Source organism: Bombina bombina, chromosome 8 (genome assembly GCF_027579735.1).
Source record: "Bombina bombina isolate aBomBom1 chromosome 8, aBomBom1.pri, whole genome shotgun sequence".
Taxonomy (NCBI): domain Eukaryota; kingdom Metazoa; phylum Chordata; class Amphibia; order Anura; family Bombinatoridae; genus Bombina; species Bombina bombina.
The window spans coordinates 337,330,804-337,351,497 of record NC_069506.1 but is presented as its reverse complement, the minus strand read 5'-3'; the positions used below and the strand labels follow the sequence as shown (position 1 = coordinate 337,351,497).

Sequence of the window (20,694 nt, the reverse complement as noted above, 5' to 3'; positions counted from 1 at the left end):
ATATTACAACAATTTTAAACTAATTACACCTACTCTAAGCCCCCTAATAAAATAACAAAGACCCCCAAAATAAAAAATTCCCTACCCTATTCTAAATTAATAAATGTAAAAGCTCTTTTACCTTACCAGCCCTGAACAGGGCCCTTTGCGGGGCATGCCCCAAGAAAATCAGCTCTTTTGCCTGTAAAAAAAAACATACAATACCCCCCCCCCCAACATTACAACCCACCACCCACATACCCCTAATCTAACCCAAACCCCCCTTAAATAAACCTAACACTAAGCCCCTGAAGATCTTCCTACCTTGTCTTCACCATCCAGGTATCACCGATCCGTCCTGGCTCCAAAATCTTCATCCAACCCAAGCGGGGGTTGGCGATCCATCATCCGGTGGCTGAAGAGGTCCAGAAGAGGCTCCAAAGTCTTCCTCCTATCCAGCAAGAAGAGGACATCCGGACCGGCAAACATCTTCTCCAAGCAGCATCTTCGATCTTCTTGCATCCGGTGCGGAGCGGGTCCATCTTGAAGCAGCCGACGCGGATCCATCCTCTTCTTCTGTTGTCTCGCGACGAATGACGGTTCCTTTAAGGGACGTCATCCAATATGGCGTCCCTTGAATTCCGATTGGCTGATAGGATTCTATCAGCCAATCGGAATTAAGGTAGGAATATTCTGATTGGCTGATGGAATCAGCCAATCAGAATCAAGTTCAATCCGATTGGCTGATCCAATCAGCCAATCAGATTGAGCTCGCATTCTATTGGCTGTTCCGATCAGCCAATAGAATGCGAGTCAATCTGATTGGCTGATTGGATCAGCCAATAGGATTGAACTTGATTCTGATTGGCTGATTCCATCAGCCAATCAGAATTTTCCTACCTTAATTCCGATTGGCGGATAGAATCCTATCAGCCAATCGGAATTCAAGGTACGCCATCTTTGATGACGTCCCTTAAAGGAACCGTCATTCGTCGGGAGACAACGGAAGAAGAGGATGGATCCGCGTCGGCTGCTTCAAGATGGACCCGCTCCGCACCGGATGCAAGAAGATCGAAGATGCCGCTTGGAGAAGATGTTTGCCGGTCCGGATGTCCTCTTCTTGCCGGATAGGAGGAAGACTTTGGAGCCTCTTCTGGACCTCTTCAGCCACCGGATGATGGATCGCCAACCCCCGCTTGGGTTGGATGAAGATTTTGGAGCCAGGACGGATCGGTGATACCTGGATGGTGAAGACAAGGTAGGAAGATCTTCAGGGGCTTAGTGTTAGGTTTATTTAAGGGGGGTTTGGGTTAGATTAGGGGTATGTGGGTGGTGGGTTGTAATGTTGGGGGGGGGTATTGTATGTTTTTTTTTACAGGCAAAAGAGCTGATTTTCTTGGGGCATGCCCCGAAAAGGGCCCTGTTCAGGGCTGGTAAGGTAAAAGAGCTTTTACATTTATTAATTTAGAATAGGGTAGGGCATTTTGCTATTTTGGGGTTCTTTGTTATTTTATTAGGGGGCTTAGAGTAGGTGTAATTAGTTTAAAATTGTTGTAATATTTTTCTTATGTTTGTAAATATTTTTTTATTTTTGGTAACTTAGTTCTTTTTTATTTTTTGTACTTTAGATAGTTTATTTCATTGTAGTTATTTGTAGGTATTGTATTTAATTTATTTATTGATAGTGTAGTGTTAGGTTTAATTGTAGATAATTATAGGTAGTTTATTTAATTAATTTATTGATAGGGTAGTGTTAGGTTTAATTATAACTTAGGTTAGGATTTATTTTACAGGTAAATTTGTTATTATTTTAACTAGGTAACTATTAAATAGTTCTTAACTATTTAATAGCTATTGTACCTGGTTAAAATAATTACCAAGTTGCCTGTAAAATAAATATTAATCCTAAAATAGCTATAATATAATTATAATTTATATTGTAGCTATATTAGGATTTATTTTACAGGTAAGTATTTAGCTTTAAATAGGAATAAGTTATTTAATAAGAGTTAATTTATTTCGTTAGATGTAAATTATATTTAAGTTAGGGGGGTGTTAGTGTTAGTGTTAGACTTAGCTTTAGGGGTTAATACATTTATTAGAATAGCGGTGCGGTCCGCTCGGCAGATTAGGGGTTAATAAGTGTAGGCAGGTGTCGGCGACGTTGAGGGGGGCAGATTAGGGGTTAATAAATATAATATAGGGGTCGGCGGTGTTAGGGGCAGCAGATTAGGGGTACATAAGGATAACGTAGGTGGCGGCGCTTTGCGGTCGGCAGATTAGGGGTTAATTATTGTAAGTAGCTGGCGGCGACGTTGTGGGGGGCAGGTTAGGGGTTAATAAATGTAATACAGGGGTCGGCGGGGTTAGGGGCAGCAGATTAGGGGTACATAAGTATTACGTAGGTGGCGGTCGGCAGATTAGGGGTTAAAAAAATTTAATCGAGTGGCGGCGATGTGGGGGGACCTCGGTTTAGGGGTACATAGGTAGTTTATGGGTGTTAGTGTACTTTAGGGTACAGTAGTTAAGAGCTTTATGAACCGGCGTTAGCCCAGAAAGCTCTTAACTCCTGCTTTTTTCAGGCGGCTGGAGTTTTGTCGTTAGATTTCTAACGCTCACTTCAGAAACGACTCTAAATACCAGCGTTAGAAAGATCCCATTGAAAAGATAGGATACGCAATTGACGTAAGGGGATCTGCGGTATGGAAAAGTCGCGGCTGAAAAGTGAGCGTTAGACCCTTTAATCACTGACTCCAATTACCGGCGGTAGCCTAAAACCAGCGTTAGGAGCCTCTAACGCTGGTTTTCACGGCTAACGCCAAACTCTAAATCTAGCCGTTAATTAGATATATAGCAAAACAACATTAAGCATCATAAAATACTATACAATTGTGTAGTGATTCTTAAATCACAAGTGATAATCAAATAAGTGACATTAATAGAGTGGACTAGGATTTATATCTATCATAAATACAAACAAGCATCATTAAAAATAAAGCACCAAATATATTATAATATATACAAACTGATGAAATTACATGCATAATCATCTTATATCATTTTGAACATGAGAACTTCACATACGATCATATTATTGTACCTTATAGGCAGCAACAGTAAAAGCCACCGGCTATGATCCACCATTGTATACCACTCTGCAATCGGCATTGGCTTGTGGGCGTGGTCAATACTAATAATACATTACACCATTCAGTGTCACTCAAGTATAAGCCAATCAGATTGTTGCATCGGATTTTGCCATAACAATATTCAAAGTAACAACTGGGCATGCCCAGTACGTGTCATAGAGAGAAATTATGCAGACATCCTGTTTCCAATGTTACCAACGCAACCTCAAACCCAACATCTGCATCATATGCACACTAAGGCGACATATATCAATCATCCAATAATACCCATATACCAAGTTCCTATCACCAAATTATATCATCATTCATTCATTCAAGGGATTAACCATATTCAACCATCCGACGTCTGAATCAGCAAGGCATAGTGGGCATGGCCAGTGATAGAAAATATTACCGCATCAAACTGTGTAACCATCACTCACACCACTAATATCGTCGCATCTATCATAGCCAGCCCATAACTACATTAGTCGGCAATATGTCTATATCAACATGTGGGCATAGCAGATATTAGAACTTTATGGCACATACACATGCATACCTTAAAAATAATCAGCCATTCGGTAGTAGGATAGTGCTTGTATCATTTAGCCCAACGATCAACTAGTGCCTATATGGGGATAGCTGCTAAACAGTAGGCAATAAAATACCCTTATACGGTCCTCCCACACACACAGCTCAGCCTCTTAGTGTGCGAGTGTCACGTGACAGCTGGCTCTCGCACATTAAGAGCTGTGCGGTTAGGAGACCTATGGGCTGGCCTGTAGGTGGCACTGCAGTCAATGCAGTTTTAAGGTGGAAAGGGCTTTTGCCTATACTTCTATCTATTGCACTGCACAGCATGTGCGATAGATAGAAGTATTAGGCAAAAGACCATTCCACTTTAAAACTGCATTGACTGCAAATAAATAAATAATTAAAAACAGCAATGTTAATGGAGCCTGGAGGATTTTTTAATTTAAATAAGCAAAAAAGGTTTAAAAATTTTTTTTTTTTTGTTTCTCAATCTTTTTTTGGTTTGTTTTTTTTTGTTCATCAGGGGTCAGGGCCAGGGGTTCATCAGGGGTCAGGGTCAGGGGGTTCACGTGCTCAAGTGCTCCTATAGCGGAGCCTCCACTGTGTAGCAGCATTATTCATAATTATGTCACATGCTATAAGACTGTGCCTACAAGTGCCTCATTATTGCTCTCTCATGCAACTCCTCATTTGAAATGGTCTGTTAGTTCACATAAAGTGTTTCTTAACCCTCATACAGGGGATTTCTGTAACAAATGAATCACTTGCAGTAGCAGCCAAATAACACATTAGGATAAGGGAGAAGTGGTCATTGAAAAAAGAGGTGATTACCTACTCAGCAGTAAGGATGGACAAATGTGCTGAAAGTGTACGTAGTTTGGTAGAACAAATAGTCCTATGGACATTCCTTTTGTTTAATCTAATGTTAATACGAATGAAAATCCATTAAAATTTGGTAATCGAATGTTACTTTTGTTTCGAATGTTCAGAATGAAATGGAATATCCACATTTGAATTTTCGAATGTAACATTCGATTTAACAAACACTATTCAGCAGTTCGATAGTTCATGTGGGAGGTAATTTAGTAAATGAATACATAATAGATACAAATATAGCAATTTGAATGTTTCTATTTAGAATATTTCATAATTTAAGTATTACATTTAAAGAGAACATACTATTACAAATATATAGATTCAAATTTTTTATTTTTTTTTGCATAATTCAATAATACATTTAAAGGGATAGGAAAGTCGAAATTAAACTTGTATGATTCAGATAGAGCAGGTAATTTTATTACACTTTTAAATTCACTTCTATTTTCAAATGTGCTTTGTTCTCTTACGGCTAGATTTGGAGTTTTGTCTGTAAGGACCCGAAAAGCTTTTTTCTGGCCGCACCATAAAAATAACTCTGGTATTGAGAGTCCACATAAAGGCTACGTTAGGCTCCAAAAAAGGAGCGTAGAGCATATTTAACGCAGCTTCAACTCTCGATACCAGAGTTGCTTACGCAAGCGGCCAGCCTCAAAAACGTGCTCGTGCACGATTCCCCCATAGGAAACAATGGGGCTGTTTGAGCTGAAAAAAAACCTAACACCTGCAAAAAAGCCACGTTCAGCTCCTAACGCAGCCCCATTGTTTGCTATGGGGAAACACTTCCTACGTCTGCACCTAACACTCTAACATGTACCCCGAGTCTAAACACCCCTAACCTTACACTTATTAACCCCTAATCTGCCGCCCCCGCTATCGCTGACACCTGCATATTATTATTAACCCCTAATCTGCCGCTCCGTAAACCGCCGCTACTTACATTATCCCTATGTACCCCTAATCTGCTGCCCCTAACACCGCCGACCCCTATATTATATTTATTAACCCCTAATCTGCCCCCCACAACGTCGCCTCCACCTGCCTACACTTATTAACCCCTAATCTGCCGAGCGGACCTGAGCGCTACTATAATAAAGTTATTAACCCCTAATCCGCCTCACTAACCCTATAATAAATAGTATTAACCCCTAATCTGCCCTCCCTAACATCGCCGACACCTAACTTCAATTATTAACCCCTAATCTGCCGACCGGAGCTCACCGCTATTCTAATAAATGTATTAACCCCTAAAGCTAAGTCTAACCCTAACACTAACACCCCCCCTAAGTTAAATATAATTTTAATCTAACGAAATTAATTAACTCTTATTAAATAAAGTATTCCTATTTAAAGCTAAATACTTACCTGTAAAATAAATCCTAATATAGCTACAATATAAATTATAATTACATTGTAGCTATTTTAGGATTAATATTTATTTTACAGGCAACTTTGTAATTATTTTAACCAGGTACAATAGCTATTAAATAGTTAAGAACTATTTAATAGTTACCTAGTTAAAATAATTACAAAATTACCTGTAAAATAAATCCTAACCTAAGTTACAATTAAACCTAACACTATACTATCATTAAATTAATTAAATAAAATACCTACAATTACCTACAATTAAACCTAACACTACACTATCAATAAATAAATTAAATACAATTCCTACAAATAACTACAATTAAATAAACTAACTAAAGTACAAAAAATAAAAAAGAACTAAGTTACAAAAAATAAAAAAATATTTACAAACATAAGAAAAATATTACAAAAATTTTAAACTAATTACACCTACTCTAAGCCCCCTAATAAAATAACAAAGAACCCCAAAATAAAAAAATGCCCTACCCTATTCTAAATTACTAAAGTTCAAAGCTCTTTTACCTTACCAGCCCTAAACAGGGCCCTTTGCGGGGCATGCCCCAAGAAGTTCAGCTCTTTTGCCTGTAAAAAAAAACATACAATACCCCCCCCAACATTACAACCCACCACCCACATACCCCTAATCTAACCCAAACCCCCCTAAAATAAACCTAACACTAAGCCCCTGAAGATCTTCCTACCTTATCTTCACCATACCAGGTTCACCGATCGGTCCAGAAGAGCTCCTCCGATGTCCTGATCCAAGCCCAAGCGGGGGGCTGAAGAGGTCCATGATCCGGCTGAAGTCATCATCCAAGCGGAAGCTGAAGAGGTCCATGATCCGGCTGAAGTCTTCATCCAAGCGGGGCAGAAGAGGTCTTCCATCCGATTGAAGTCTTCATCCAAGCGGGATCTTCTATTGTCATCCATCCGGAGCGGAGCGGCAGGATCCTGAAGACCTCCGACGCGGAACATCCATCCTGGCCGACGACTGAACGACGAATGACGGTTCCTTTAAATGACGTCATCCAAGATGGCGTCCCTCGAATTCCGATTGGCTGATAGGATTCTATCAGCCAATCGGAATTAAGGTAGGAATATTCTGATTGGCTGATGGAATCAGCCAATCAGAATCAAGTTCAATCCGATTGGCTGATTGGATCAGCCAATCGGATTGAACTTGATTCTGATTGGCTGATTCCATCAGCCAATCAGAATATTCCTACCTTAATTCCGATTGGCTGATAGAATCCTATCAGCCAATCGGAATTCGAGGGACGCCATCTTGGATGACGTCCCTTAAAGGAACCGTCATTCTTCAGTTGGACGTCGCCGGAAGAAGATGGGTCCGCGGTGGAGGTCTTCAGGATGGAGCCGGTCGTCATCGGATGAAGATAGAAGATGCCGCTTGGATCAAGATGGTTGCCGGTCCAGATCGCCTCTTCTTCCCGGATAGGATGAAGACTTTGGAGCCTCTTCTGGACCTCTTCAGCCACCGGATGATGGATCGCCAGCCCCCGCTTGGGTTGGATGAAGATTTTGGAGCCAGGACGGATCGGTGATACCTGGTGAAGTGAAGACAAGGTAGGATGATCTTCAGGGGCTTAGTGTTAGGTTTATTTAAGGGGGGTTTGGGTTAGATTAGGGGTATGTGGGTGGTGGGTTGTAATGTTGGGGGGGGTATTGTATGTTTTTTTTTTAAAGGCAAAAGAGCTGAACTTCTTGGGGCATGCCCCGCAAAGGGCCCTGTTCAGGGCTGGTAAGGTAAAAGAGCTTTGAACTTTAGTAATTTAGAATAGGGTAGGGCATTTTTTATTTTGGGGGTCTTTGTTATTTTATTAGGGGGCTTAGAGTAGGTGTAATTAGTTTAAAATTGTTGTAATATTTTTCTTATGTTTGTAAATATTTTTTTATTTTTTGTAACTTAGTTCTTTTTTATTTTTTGTACTTTAGTTAGTTTATTTCATTGTAGTTATTTGTAGATATTGTATTTAATTAATGTATTGATAGTGTAGTGTTAGGTTTAATTGTAGGTAATTGTAGGTATTTTATTTAATTAATTTAATGATAGTATAGTGTTAGGTTTAATTGTAACTTAGGTTAGGATTTATTTTACAGGTAATTTTGTAATTATTTTAACTAGGTAACTATTAAATAGTTCTTAACTATTTAATAGCTATTGTACCTGGTTAAAATAATTACAAAGTTGCCTGTAAAATAAATATTAATCCTAAAATAGCTACAATGTAATTATAATTTATATTGTAGCTATATTAGGATTTATTTAACAGGTAAGTATTTAGCTTTAAATAGGAATACTTTATTTAATAAGAGTTAATTAATTTCGTTAGATTAAAATTATATTTAATTTAGGGGGGTGTTAGTGTTAGGATTAGATTTAGCTTTAGGGGTTAATACATTTATTAGAATAGCGGTGAGCTCCGGTCGGCAGATTAGGGGTTAATAATTGAAGTTAGGTGTCGGCGATGTTAGGGAGGGCAGATTAGGGGTTAATACTATTTATTATAGGGTTAGTGAGGCGGATTAGGGGTTAATAACTTTATTATAGTAGCGGTGCGGTCCGCTCGGCAGATTAGGGGTTAATAAGTGTAGGCAGGTGGGGGCGACGTTGAGGGGGGCAGATTAGGGGTTAATAAATATAATATAGGGGTCAGCGGTGTTAGGGGCAGCAGATTAGGGGTACATAGCTATAATGTAGGTGGCGGCGCTTTGCGGTCGGCAGATTAGGGGTTAATTATTGTAGGTAGCTGGCGGCGACGTTGTGGGGGGCAGGTTAGGGGTTAATAAATATAATATAGGGGTCAGCGGTGTTAGGGGCAGCAGATTAGGGGTACATAAGGATAACGTAGGTGGCGGTCGGCAGATTAGGGGTTTAAAAAATTGAATAGAGTGGCGGCGATGTGGGGGGACCTCGGTTTAGGGGTACATAGGTAGTTTATGGGTGTTAGTGTACTTTAGAGTACAGTAGTTAAGAGCTTTATGAACCGGCGTTAGCCTAGAAAGCTCTTAACTACTGACTTTTTTCCTGCGGCTGGAGTCTTGTCGTTAGATGTCTAACGCTCACTTCAGACACGACTCTAAATACCGGAGTTAGAAAGATCCCATTGAAAAGATAGGATACGCAATTTACGTAAGGGGATCTGCGGTATGGAAAAGTCGCGGCTGAAAAGTGAGCGTTAGACCCTTTTTTGAGTGACTCCAAATACCGGAGGTAGCCTAAAACCAGCGTTAGGAGCCTCTAACGCTGGTTTTCATGGCTAACGCCAAACTCCAAATCTAGGCCTTAGTGTCCCTTGTTAGAAAATGAATACGCACATATCATACGCTAGTAGGAGCTGCTGCTAATTGGTGCCTGCACACATTTGTCTCTTGTAATTGGCTAACTAGATGTGTTCAGCTTCCTGTCAGTAGTGCAATGCTGTTCCTTTAGCAATGGATATCAAGAGAATGAAGAAAATTTGATAATAGAATTAAAATGGAAAGTTGTTTAAAATTGTATGTTCTATCTGAATCATTAAAGAAAATTTTGGAGTTTACTATCCCTATAAAGAGAGCATTAGAAATACTACTCACAAATATATAGATTCTATTTTTTTAATTCAAATATTGCATAATTGGAAATTAATTATTAGAAAAATTTGAATCGAATATTACATTTAAAGAAAGCATTAGAAATACTATTACATAAAATGAATGCTATAATGTTGTGTAAACATTCGAAATTCGAAACAAACGAATAAATGAATGTGTTAAAATCCGTTTCAATTTCCGAACGTTGCTAAACATTCACCCATTCCTACTCAGTAGTCCACCAGGTCAGAGAGTTTTTCTATAGAGAGTTATAGGGCTATTTAAGTTCCTATCTTTTTTAATTAGAATTTAGAATTGATACCCTTCATTTAAAACAGAGGATCGCCTTCTTTTGAGGGGCCATATGCCTGTAGTAATGTGAACACTTCCCCCAGCACGTAACAGGGTTGGTATTTTTTCATGGGAAGTGAGTTGTCTCAGAGCCCTGCATTAAATCACAGGCATGAGAACAAATGTTGGAAACCCCTTATATATGTTGTGAGGGTGTCTCATTCCTCTGTTATTAGTGAGAATTAATAATGTAAATCCCCTATCATATTACAACTGTGCACGTGTATAATCTTGGTATTGGACTACTGTTAAATAGTAAAGTTGGCTAGACCCAAATATAAAATGAACAGTGTGGGCTAGACTACAAGTGAAGCGCTAATTTATAATGCCCCCTTTAAACGGGCTAATGCACCCAGATCAGATCTCTGGTTAATTTGCAAAATATGCCCCAATTGCCCCCAAATTTAAGTGTAGTGTTGCATTTTTAATAAAATAACATGCAGCTTTTTTGCTTTTTTTATTTTTTTTAAATAACTGCACAAAGCAGTTTTTAGTGCTTAAAGTGAGCGGGTGTGGGGTGTTAGAAAGAAAAATCAGCAATGAAAAGTGCCTTTACATAGTGGTGAATGGGGACTGTGTGTTCCCTGTAACTATATATGTACAGTATATGCTTATATCCTAGCGTGGCGGGGGAGTGGTCGGGCGCTGTCGGCGCAAAAGAGAGGGGAGAGAAATAGAAAGAGAGGGGAAGATACAAAAAGAGATAGGAAAGAGCTAAAGAGAGGGGGAAGAGCAGAAAAGATGGGAAAGAGCAGGAGAGGGGGGGAGAGCAAAATAGAGGGGAAAAAATAAAAGAGAGGGGAAAGAGCAAAATAGAGGGAAGAGAGAGAAAAATAGAGGGAGAGAGAGAGAGCAAAAGAGAGGGGAGAGAGAGAGCAAAAGAGAGAGGGAGAGAGAAAATAAGAGGGGGAAGAGAGAGAGCAAAAGAGAGGGGGAGAGAGAACAAAAGAAGAGGGGGGGGAGAGAGAGCAAAAGAGAGGGGGGAGAGAGAGCAAAAGAAGAGAGGGGGGAGAGAGAGGAAGGAGAGAGCGGGAGAGAGAGCAAAAGAGAGGGGAAAGAGCAAAATAGAGGGAAGAGAGAGAAAAAGAGAGGGGGAGAGAGAGAGCAAAAGAGAGGGGAGAGAGATAGCAAAAGAGAGGGAGAGAGAGAAAATAAGAGGGGGAAGAGAGAGAGCAAAAGAGAGAGAGCAAAAGAGAGGGGGAAAAGAGAACAAAAGAAGAGAGGGGGGAGAGAGAGGGGGAGAGAGAGCAAAAGAAGAGAGGGAGGAAAGTGAGGAAGGAGAGAATGGGGAGAGAGAGCAAAAGAGAGGGGAAAGAGCAAAATAGAGGTAAGAGTGAGAAAAAGAGAGGGGGAGAGATAGAGCAAAAGAGAGGGGAGAGAGAGAGCAAAAGAGAGGGGGAGAGAGAAAATAAGAGGGGGAAGAAAGAGAGCAAAAGAGAGAGAGCAAAAGAGAGGGGGAGAGATAACAAAAGAAGAGAGGGGGAGAGAGAGGGGGGAGAGAGAGCAAAAGAGAGGGGGGAGAGAGAGCAAAAGAAGAGAGGGGGAGAGAGAGGAAGAAGAAAGCGGGGAGAGAGAGAAAAAGAGAGGGGGAGAGAGAGCAATAGAGAGGGGAAGAGAGAGAGCAAAAGAGAGGGATAGAGAGAGAGCAAAAGAGAGGGGAGAGAGAGAGAGAGCAAAAGAGAGGGGGAGAGAGAAAGCAAAAGAGAGGGCTGGAGAGAGAGAGCAAAAAAGGGGAGAGATACAGAGAAAAAGAGAGGGGGAGAGAGATAGCACAAAAGAGAGGGGGAGAGAGAGCGCAAAAGAGAGGGGGAGAGAAAGAGCACAAAAGAGAGGGGGAGAGAGAGCAAAAGAGGGGGGAGAGAGAGAGAGCGCAAAAGAGAGAGAGAGCGCAAAAGAGAGGGGGGAGAGAGAGAGCATAAAAGAGAGGGGGAGAGAGAGCGCAAAAGAGAGGGGGTAGAGAGAGTGCAAAAGAGAGGGGGTAGAGAAAGCAAAAGACAGGGAGGAGAGAAAGCAAAAGAGAGGGGGAGAGAGGGAGCAAAAGAGAGGGGGGAGAGAGCAAAAGAGAGGGGGAGAGAAAGAGCAAAAGAGAGGTGGAGTGAGAGAGAGCGCAAAAGAGAGGGGGAGAGAGAGCAAAAAGAGAGGGGGAGAGAGATAGAGCAAAAGAGAGGGGGGAGAGAGATAGCGCAAAAGAGAGGGGGAGAGAGAGCGCAAAAGAGGGGGAGAGAGAGAGCGCAAAAGAGAGAGAGAGAGCGCAAAAGAGTGGGGGAAGAGAGAGAGCATAAAAGAGAGGGGGAGAGAGAGAGCATAAAAGAGAGGGGGAGAGAGAGTGCAAAAGAGAGGGGGTAGAGAAAGCAAAAGACAGGGAGGAGAGAAAGCAAAAGAGAGGGGGAGAGAGGGAGCAAAAGAGAGGGGGGAGAGAGCAAAAGAGAGGGGGAGAGAGAGAGCAAAAGAGAAGTGGAGTGAGAGAGAGCGCAAAAGAGAGGGGGGAGAGAGAGAGCAAAAGAGAGGGGGGAGAGAGAGCAAAAGAGAGGTGGAGTGAGAGAGAGCGCAAAAGAGAGGGAGAGAGAGAGCAAGGGGTGGGACCGCTGTACTGCAAAAAATGGCCCATGTAAATGGGCTTTAGGACTAGTACATATATATTTAAAATGTGCTGCCCATCACTGTGCGACTTACCCCCTTACCCGTGCTAGGTTTTGTGCCGTGTAAGGAGCCTATGGAAGCTTACATACAAGCTTGCATTCACATTGCACTTTACTTGTAATACCAGCGCACATTTGCATGCACTGGTATTACTGAGTGGAGTGCAAATATCACGCTCGTGTAAGCAATATTTTGTACTCCACGTGTAATCTGGCCATGTATGTAGCAGTCCTTGGTGAACACGTGTGACCTTTGGTGTGGAAGAGACCCACATGTCAAGTTTTACATTTGGGACGGATCTGTCATTTTTAACACACATTTTCACAATAGACTGTGTTTTGGTGCCCTCTATAGTTCTACTTGGGACATTTTTTCTCTTATGATAAAAGCAGTAATAGCTGTCACTAATACTTGGAACCTACCACAGTGCATGAGCACTTTTTGTTCAGCTCAAGTAAGATGGCTGACCAGATATTAGTATAAGACTCTGTAGCTATGCTGTGGTTCTGTGTAGTTATCAATAGGGGCTTATTTGTTATGTAATATTTTTTTAAATTAATGTTGAAAACAGCTAAAATCCATTGCATAAATCCTAAACTATAAGTGAATTTGCATTAAATACACATTTCCCCTCCTGAAGCAAGAGCATTTTTGCGGCTGCTAAACTAACCTTTAAACTGGTTGAACAAGATTTAATTTATATCTGGCTGACTCTAAATACCTGTGAAACAGCCAGCACAAAGATACAGTGAGAAGGCACAGAGGCTATCTGCACAAAGATACAGTGAGAAGACACTGAGGCTATCTGCACAAAGATACAGTGAGAAGACACTGAGGCTATCTGCACAAAGATACAGTGAGAAGACACAGAGGCTATCTGCACAAAGATACAGTGAGAAGGCACAGAGGCTATCTGCACAAAGAAGCGCATAACAATATTAGCTGGATTTTCTAGAAACTTCAAAAAATCTAAAGAAATGGAATTGAAAGGAAAGCAGGAATAATTTACATTATATGGGTATGTGTTTATTTCTTATAGTATTATAATTCTTTATCTGCTAGAACAGGTCATTTAGGGAGACCAGAAAATAGTAAGTTAAAAATATTGTGAATTCTATAATTGGAACAGATTTTATTTGTGTGTATTATGTATAGACCATACTTGTTAAATTGAAGTAATGTTTTCCCTAGTTTGACAAACTGAAATAAAAGGTATTTACTATACAAAAGCAAGAGAAATGTATAAACAAAATAGAAAAAAAGAGGAGATTGAAGAGGAAAAACAGAGGAATAGAGATAGCTGATAAAAATAGCACAAAAAAAAACTAATGAAGAAAATATATATATATAGATAAAATGAGAAACTAACCATGAGAGAAAGAGGAAATAAATAAAAAAAAGGTGAGGTGTGCGGAAACAAACAGATTGTGAATAAGAGAAAAAGCTAAAAATAGGGAAAAAATAGAAATCTTTTCTAGAGAGAGGTTGAAAAAAGAGACAACAAAGGATATTAAGACAGCAACCGTAAGAGAAAAAGAAAATATAGCAACAAAGAAAGTAAATGAGAAATAATTACATAAATAAGGGGAAGTAAAAACATAAAGTGAAGTTCACACAGTCAGAGTCCGATTCTCTAAAGCTCTCTGGGAATGTTTTAAAGGCAACACTGGGAACTGAATATCTCATGAATAGAAGTTCACTAATTATTATTTATGTGCAGGAGAGACCCTTACTTTACAACATAATGCTCAGTAACATAAGATGGTGATTTCTCTCCATGCCAACAAGCTTCTGACAATCAGCCCCAGGGAGGGAAGCAATTTGAAAGAAACAGTGAGAGAAAAAGGAAAGAGAAGAAGAAAGACAGAAAACGGTAAAAAGAGAGACTGAAATGGATATAGAAAATATACAGAGAAATCAAACACATTTTATTGTTGTTAGTAGAAGTACAAAGCTCTCATTTAGTTGTTTAGAAATAGTAGAACTCATGCACATAAATCATAACATTTGGGTTAAACACCTGAACTGTTTATTTTTGGATATAATCCAGTTCTCTCAGATTATTATCTCCCTCTATTTCTGTTTAATGTATTCCCCCACCCTAGAGTCAGTCATAGCATCCTTATAATTATTTCTAATTACACATGTGACACAATTCTATAATTACGCTTTGCAGGAACATTAAGTAGTATCGTTTTTTTTTAGATTTAAATTTATTTTGCAGCACACAGATGATAAAAATGTATATTTTATTTGTGAAATAATTCATTTAGAAATAAATCAATTCATTAACTCTTTTAAAGGGATATAAAAGTGCCAATAGAATATGTTGTAATGTGTTAAAACAAGTTAGTATTGCACATTGAGTACATATATTTATGGTTAACCCTTGCACTACAGATTGCTAGCTGGTGACATCTGGTCTACAGAGCAAGCTTCCAACCCTGCAAGTAGGAACCTTTATCTGATGTTCAGGTATTTACAGATTTGCCTGCAGTGGGAGTCTTTCCTTTTAAGTTCAGAGTCTTATTTCATTCACTTGTCAAACAGCTCTGAAACAGATGCTGTGCTGGGAACATAATGACTACACAAGGGATCTGAACATGTATAACCCTATCTGATTAATTCCTTTGTAAAATGGAAAAACTAAAGTTCTGACCTCTAAAGAGATCAAGCTACCTTCAGGTAAGTGTGCAAAAGATTGTGAGTTACAGGTATGGATTGCTTCCTATTGCTATGCAGGGAAGGCTTGCTGCTGGTTATCGTACGTTCTGCTGCAGAAGTAGGAAAATGTCAGCTCGTGCAATGTGTCCATTTATAGTGGCACTGTCAGCTCGTGCATTGTGTGCATATATAGTGGCACTGTCAGTGATACTGTTCATTGGGCAGCAGCTTCAGTGGGCAGTGAAAAGCACACAGATTTCAAAGGGAAATACCATCAAAATGGCTTAAAAATAATCTTTTAAATGATTCTTGTTTCAAAAAATCATTCAAGGTCTTGAAAAAGGCTACATGCAAGTGTGTTTAAAAGCACAGAATAGGCAAAATAAAACTTAAAGGGCAGTCAATACAAAAATTGTTATTGTTTAAAAAGATAGCTAACGCCTTTACTACCCATTCCCCAGCTTTGCACAACCAACATTGTTATATTAATATACTTTATAGCATTTAAACCTCTACATTTCTGTCTGTTTCTAAGTCTCTAAAGACAGCCTCCTGCTCACATGCTTTTGTATTAGCTTTTCACAACAGGGGAGTTCTAGTTCCTGTGAGCCATATAGATAACATTGTGCTCACGCCCATGGGTTATGCACAGCACAGCACTAATTGACTTAAAAACAAGCCAATAGATAATACATAAAAAGTCATGTGATCAGGGGGCTGTCAGAAGATGCTTAGATATGTTGTAAAAAAGTGTATTAAAGGGATAGTAAACCCCAAAAAATATTTTGAACTCATTCAAAACTTCTTAATTTAATAAAGTAATTTGCAATTGATACCTTTGTGCAATTTTCTTTCCATTGATTGTAATTTCAATTGTAAAATTAAAACTGTGCCAAACCCATTTTAACTTATTATGGGGCCTATTATGATGTTCTACCTAGGTAGAAACATCATGGAGGCCCGCATGCGAATTAAAAGTATTTTATTGCAAACGCATGCGCAGACTTGGTCCCCTCCTACTGACAGGGAGCACAGAGCACACGTTCCGGCATCAAGAGACTCACAATCATTGCAGGATGAGGATCATCACTTGGAGGGGCAGCTTCACAGAAACAATTGAGAGGAGACGTTTAGGATAGGAACGTGTATGTTACAGTTCTTCCCTGCCTGTGATTTAGTGCAATTTGTGCTTCAGACTACAGCGGTGAGTATGAACGCTCTGGTTATCTAAGCTGTCGGGCTCATCTCCCCCCTCCCTCTTGCTTTGTTTGCTTTCATGTGGATTCGGAGCCCTCACTAATCAATCAAACACAGCAAGAGAAGGGGGAGGATGAGCCCGACAGTTTAGATAACCTGAGCGTTCATACTCACCGCGCTGTATACAACGCCTGAAGCACAAATGCACTAAATCACAGGCAGGGAAGAACTGTAACATACACGCTGCTTGCTGTTCTTGTTAGTGCAGGACTGAACTGAGAAACGCCAGCTGTAAGTCTTGCACAGCTCACATTTAGTCCAGAGCACTTTTCGTTTGTTAAACTTGCAACCTGAAGCACTTGTCTATATTCCCTGTCTCCTCCTCTCATTTGCCTGTGAGAGGCTGCCCCTCTAAGCGATCCTTATAACTCTGCTAGTGCTGAATAAGCTGTGAACACAACAGCTGTTTATGAATATCAGTACTGCGCATGCGATGTTCACTGAATTTAATATTAAAATTAAGAGACCCATTGGATGGGGCGGATGCTGGATTAACCATGCCTCATTTTATGGGCGGTCATTACGGCTCATTTCATGATAATCTTATCTTTTAAAGTAAGGTATGTAAAAGCTTCTTTTTAAAAAAAAAAATAGTTTTATTTGACTGTATTTATAATAGTCATTATAATAATATATTTTAATTAGGTGGAAATGGGAATCAATTTCTAACCCTTTAATATCACTGTGTTTTCTGTGCAAACCTGGGGAATAGGTAATAAAGGGATTATCTATATTTTTAAACAATAATATTTTTTGAGTTGACTCACTTGAAATTAATTAGTTAGATCATAAAGTTTTAAATAGCTAATTTACTGCTTTAATCAATTTAGCTTAGTTCTTTTGGTATCCCTTGTTAAAGAGTAATCTAAGGTGATCTCCGGAGCTTGCAAGTGTCTATAGCCAGCAGTGTTTGCAACATTTTTTCTAGCAAGGTTATACATATATGCAAACACTGCTGCTATAGACTGCTAAAGACTGACTGACTCATCAACACCAAGATCAAACCGTTTAACCTAGGAACGTGAAATGTGGCAGTTATGTTGTTTTTATGACATAGGCACCCACTAAGGAAGGATTTTTGGAAATTACATCCCTAAGGGGGTGAAAAAGGGGGGTGGACATTTTTATGAGGATACCTATATCTCAAAATACAGATTTGAAAATTGGTATTTAGATACTCCTTGAAAGATAAAGAAACATGTGTTTTACCATTTCCCCAAAATCCACTTAAGGGGGTCAAAAGACAGGGGGGGCTGATTTATGAGGATACCTATAATCTCAAAAAAACGATAATGTTACAGACGTGAAAATTGGTATTTAGATTCTCCTTGAAAAATAAAAAAACATGTGTTTTACCATTTCCCCAAAATCCACGTAAGGGGGGTCAAAACAGGGGGGCTTATTTATGAGGATACCTATATCTCCAAAAACAAAGATGTTATAGACATGAAAATTGGTATTTAGATTACAAGAAACAGAGAATTAATGAAAACTCAAGATGTTCATGTCAGCGAGTGTGCAACGCGAACGGGCACACACGTGAGGGCACACGTCGTTGCAAGTGGTTGTATTTTATGCTATTTTTTACAAATCACAAAATCCATGCGAGCGAAGCTGCGGGCAACAGCTAGTAAAATATAAACAGCATAAAATCATATTTAAAATGATTGGCATTATTATGTAATATGTATACTGTTATAACTGCAGCTAAAGCTACCTTTAAATTCTCATTAGATTTATGGTAAAGTTACATAAAGAGCACTTGTTGTTTTCAAATGGGACAGAAGATTTGATTATTAAAAACAAATAAAAATAAAAACAAAAAATAATATTTATTTAGTGAAAATAACTAATCTCACTTTAAAGGGACAGTAGACAGCATGTAATTGCAAGGTGTTGTCTTGCTATAGAATAACATATCTCTCTCTCTCTCTCTCTCTCTCTCTCTCTCTCTCTCTTACACAAACACACACAAACACATATATATATATACACATATATATATATATATATATATACACACACATACATATATATATATATTTACATACACACACACACATATATATACAGTATATACACATATATTTACATGCACACGTGTATATATATATATATTATTCTTTATTTGTAAAGCGCCAACAGATTTTGCAGGGCTGCCCATGGGTACAAGGATAAAAGTACAACGGAGAAACAATACAATAAAAGACAATATTTTACAGACAAATACAGGGGGAATTGAGGGCCCTATTCCCGTGGGTACTTACAATCAAGATGGGTAGGAGGATGGGAAACAGGAGATGGGGACTGCAAAGGTGAGAATGATATTAGGAGATAGATGAGGGCAAATATTAGGTAAGTGAAGTTAATTTGTTAATGAGTTGGGTGATAAGCTTCCCTGAACAAAAAGGTCTTTAGGGAGCATTTAAAGGAGGAGAGGTTAGGGGAGAGTCTGACAGCTCAAAGAAGTGCATTCCAGAGGGTTGGTGCCACACAAGAGAAGTCCTGTAGTCTAGCATGAGAGGAGGTAATGGTAGAGGACACAAGGAGCAGGTCATTGTTGGATCTTAGGGGGCAGGCTAGAGTATATTTGTTGATGATTGAGGACAGGTAGGGTGGGGCAGCATTGGTGAGGGCTTTGTAGGCCAGGGTGAGAATTTTGAATTTAACTCTGCTGTGATTGGGGAGTCAGTGAAGGGACTCACAGAGAGGTACAGCAGAAACAGAGCATCGAGAGAGGTTGATTAGCCTGGCAGATGCATTTAGGATGTATTGAAGGGGAGAGAGGCAGGAGAAAGGGAGGTCAATTAGTAGGTTATTACAGTAGTCAAGTCGGGAAATTACCAGAAAGTCGATTAGCTGCTTAGTAGTTTCAGCACTCAGAAACGGACGAATTTTGGAGATATTGTGTAGGTCGTTGCGGCAGGATGAAGAAAGCAATTGGATGTGGGGAATGAAGGACAGATTTGAGTCAAGTGTGATTCCAAGGCAGAGGACTTGGGGTGATGGGAAGATAGTGGTGCCACCAACAGTGATGAAAAAAAAAGAAACTGGAGTAGAGTTAGAGGGGGGATTAGAAGTAGTTCGGTCTTGGATATGTTTATTTTTAGATGGTGAGAGGCCATCCAGGAGGAAATGCCAGATAAACAGTTGCTGATGTGAGAATTGACAGAAGGAGAGAGTGCAGGGGTGGAAAGGTAGATCTCGGTATCATCAGCATAGAGGTGATAGTTGAAGCCATACCTGTTATACGTTTACCCAGTGTAAAAGTGTAAATAGAGAAGAGTAGAGCACCCAGGACAGAGCCTTGAGGTACTCCAACACACATAGGCAATAGAGAGGAGGAGTCACCAGCAAAATAGACGGAGAAGGATCTGTTAGAGAGATGAGAGTAAATCCAGGAGAGGGCAGTGTCACAGAGCTCAAGAGAGCTGAGAGTCCATAGGAGAAGGAGATGGTCAACAGTGTCAAAGGCAGCAGAGAGGTGAAGTAAGATGAGTATAGAGTAGTAGCCTTTGTTTTTAGCAGAAAGGAGATTGTTAGTAACCTTGGTGAGAGCAGTCTCAATTGAGTGTTGGGGATGGAAGCCAGATTGCAGGGGGTCGAGCTATGAGTTGGAGGACAGGAAGTGGGTTAGGCGATCAAAAACTAGTTTTTCAAGGATTTCTGAAGCTAGCGGGAGCAGTGATATGGGGCGGTAGTTTGCAGGAGAGTTAGGGTCGAGGGAGGGTTTTTTGAGGATGGGGGTGACCTTTGCATGTTTGAAGGAGGCAGGGAATGAGCCAGTAGAAAGGGATAGGTTGAATGTGTGAGTAAGAGCCGGAGTGAGGGTGGGAGACAGAGAAGATATTAGATGTGAAGTAATAAGGTCAAGCGGGCAGGTAGTGAGGTTTGAGGAAGACAATAGGGAAGCCATTACACTCTTAGTGGTGGGGAGGAGGGTGCAGAGAGTGGCAGAGGGGGAGACTGGGAGTGAAGTTGGGAGATTGCAGGCTTGTGTTGGGATGTTTCTTCGGATAGTAAGTGTTTTATTGAAAAAGTAGTCAGTCAGGTCTTGAGCACTTAATGCAGATGAAGGGGGTGGTGCAGGTGGGTAGAGGAGAGAGTTGAAAATGGAGAAGAATCTTTTAGGGATTGAAGAGTGAGTGGATATAAGAGAAGAGAAGTAGGTTTACTTAGCTAAGTAAAGGGCAGAGGTGTAAGAGTAAAAAATGAACTTATAGTGCATGAAATCAGGTTCAGAGCGGGATTTCCTCCAGGCACGTTCAGCAGTGTGGGAGCATTTTTGTAGGTGGCCTGT

The 20,694-nt window shown here is 40.0% G+C and overlaps 1 protein-coding gene across 4 annotated transcripts in view; it reads left to right on the top strand.

Annotated features, from left to right (window-relative positions):
* The first annotated feature begins 13,392 nt into the window (after window positions 1-13,392).
* LOC128639276 (NXPE family member 2-like) overlaps window positions 13,393-20,694 on the top strand; it is a 123,032-nt gene continuing 115,730 nt past the window's right edge. For 2 of the 4 annotated variants that reach the window (XM_053691580.1, XM_053691578.1), the window contains exon 1: window positions 14,977-15,158. Coding sequence is in view for 1 of the 4 variants with exons in the window: in XM_053691577.1 (XP_053547552.1) it covers window positions 14,941-14,948 (8 nt within the window). In the remaining 3 variants the exon portion in view is untranslated. Of the gene's footprint in view, window positions 13,492-14,873; window positions 14,949-14,975; window positions 15,159-20,694 lie in introns of those variants that run through there. The other 2 variants (XM_053691577.1, XM_053691579.1) reach the window with 2 other exon arrangements.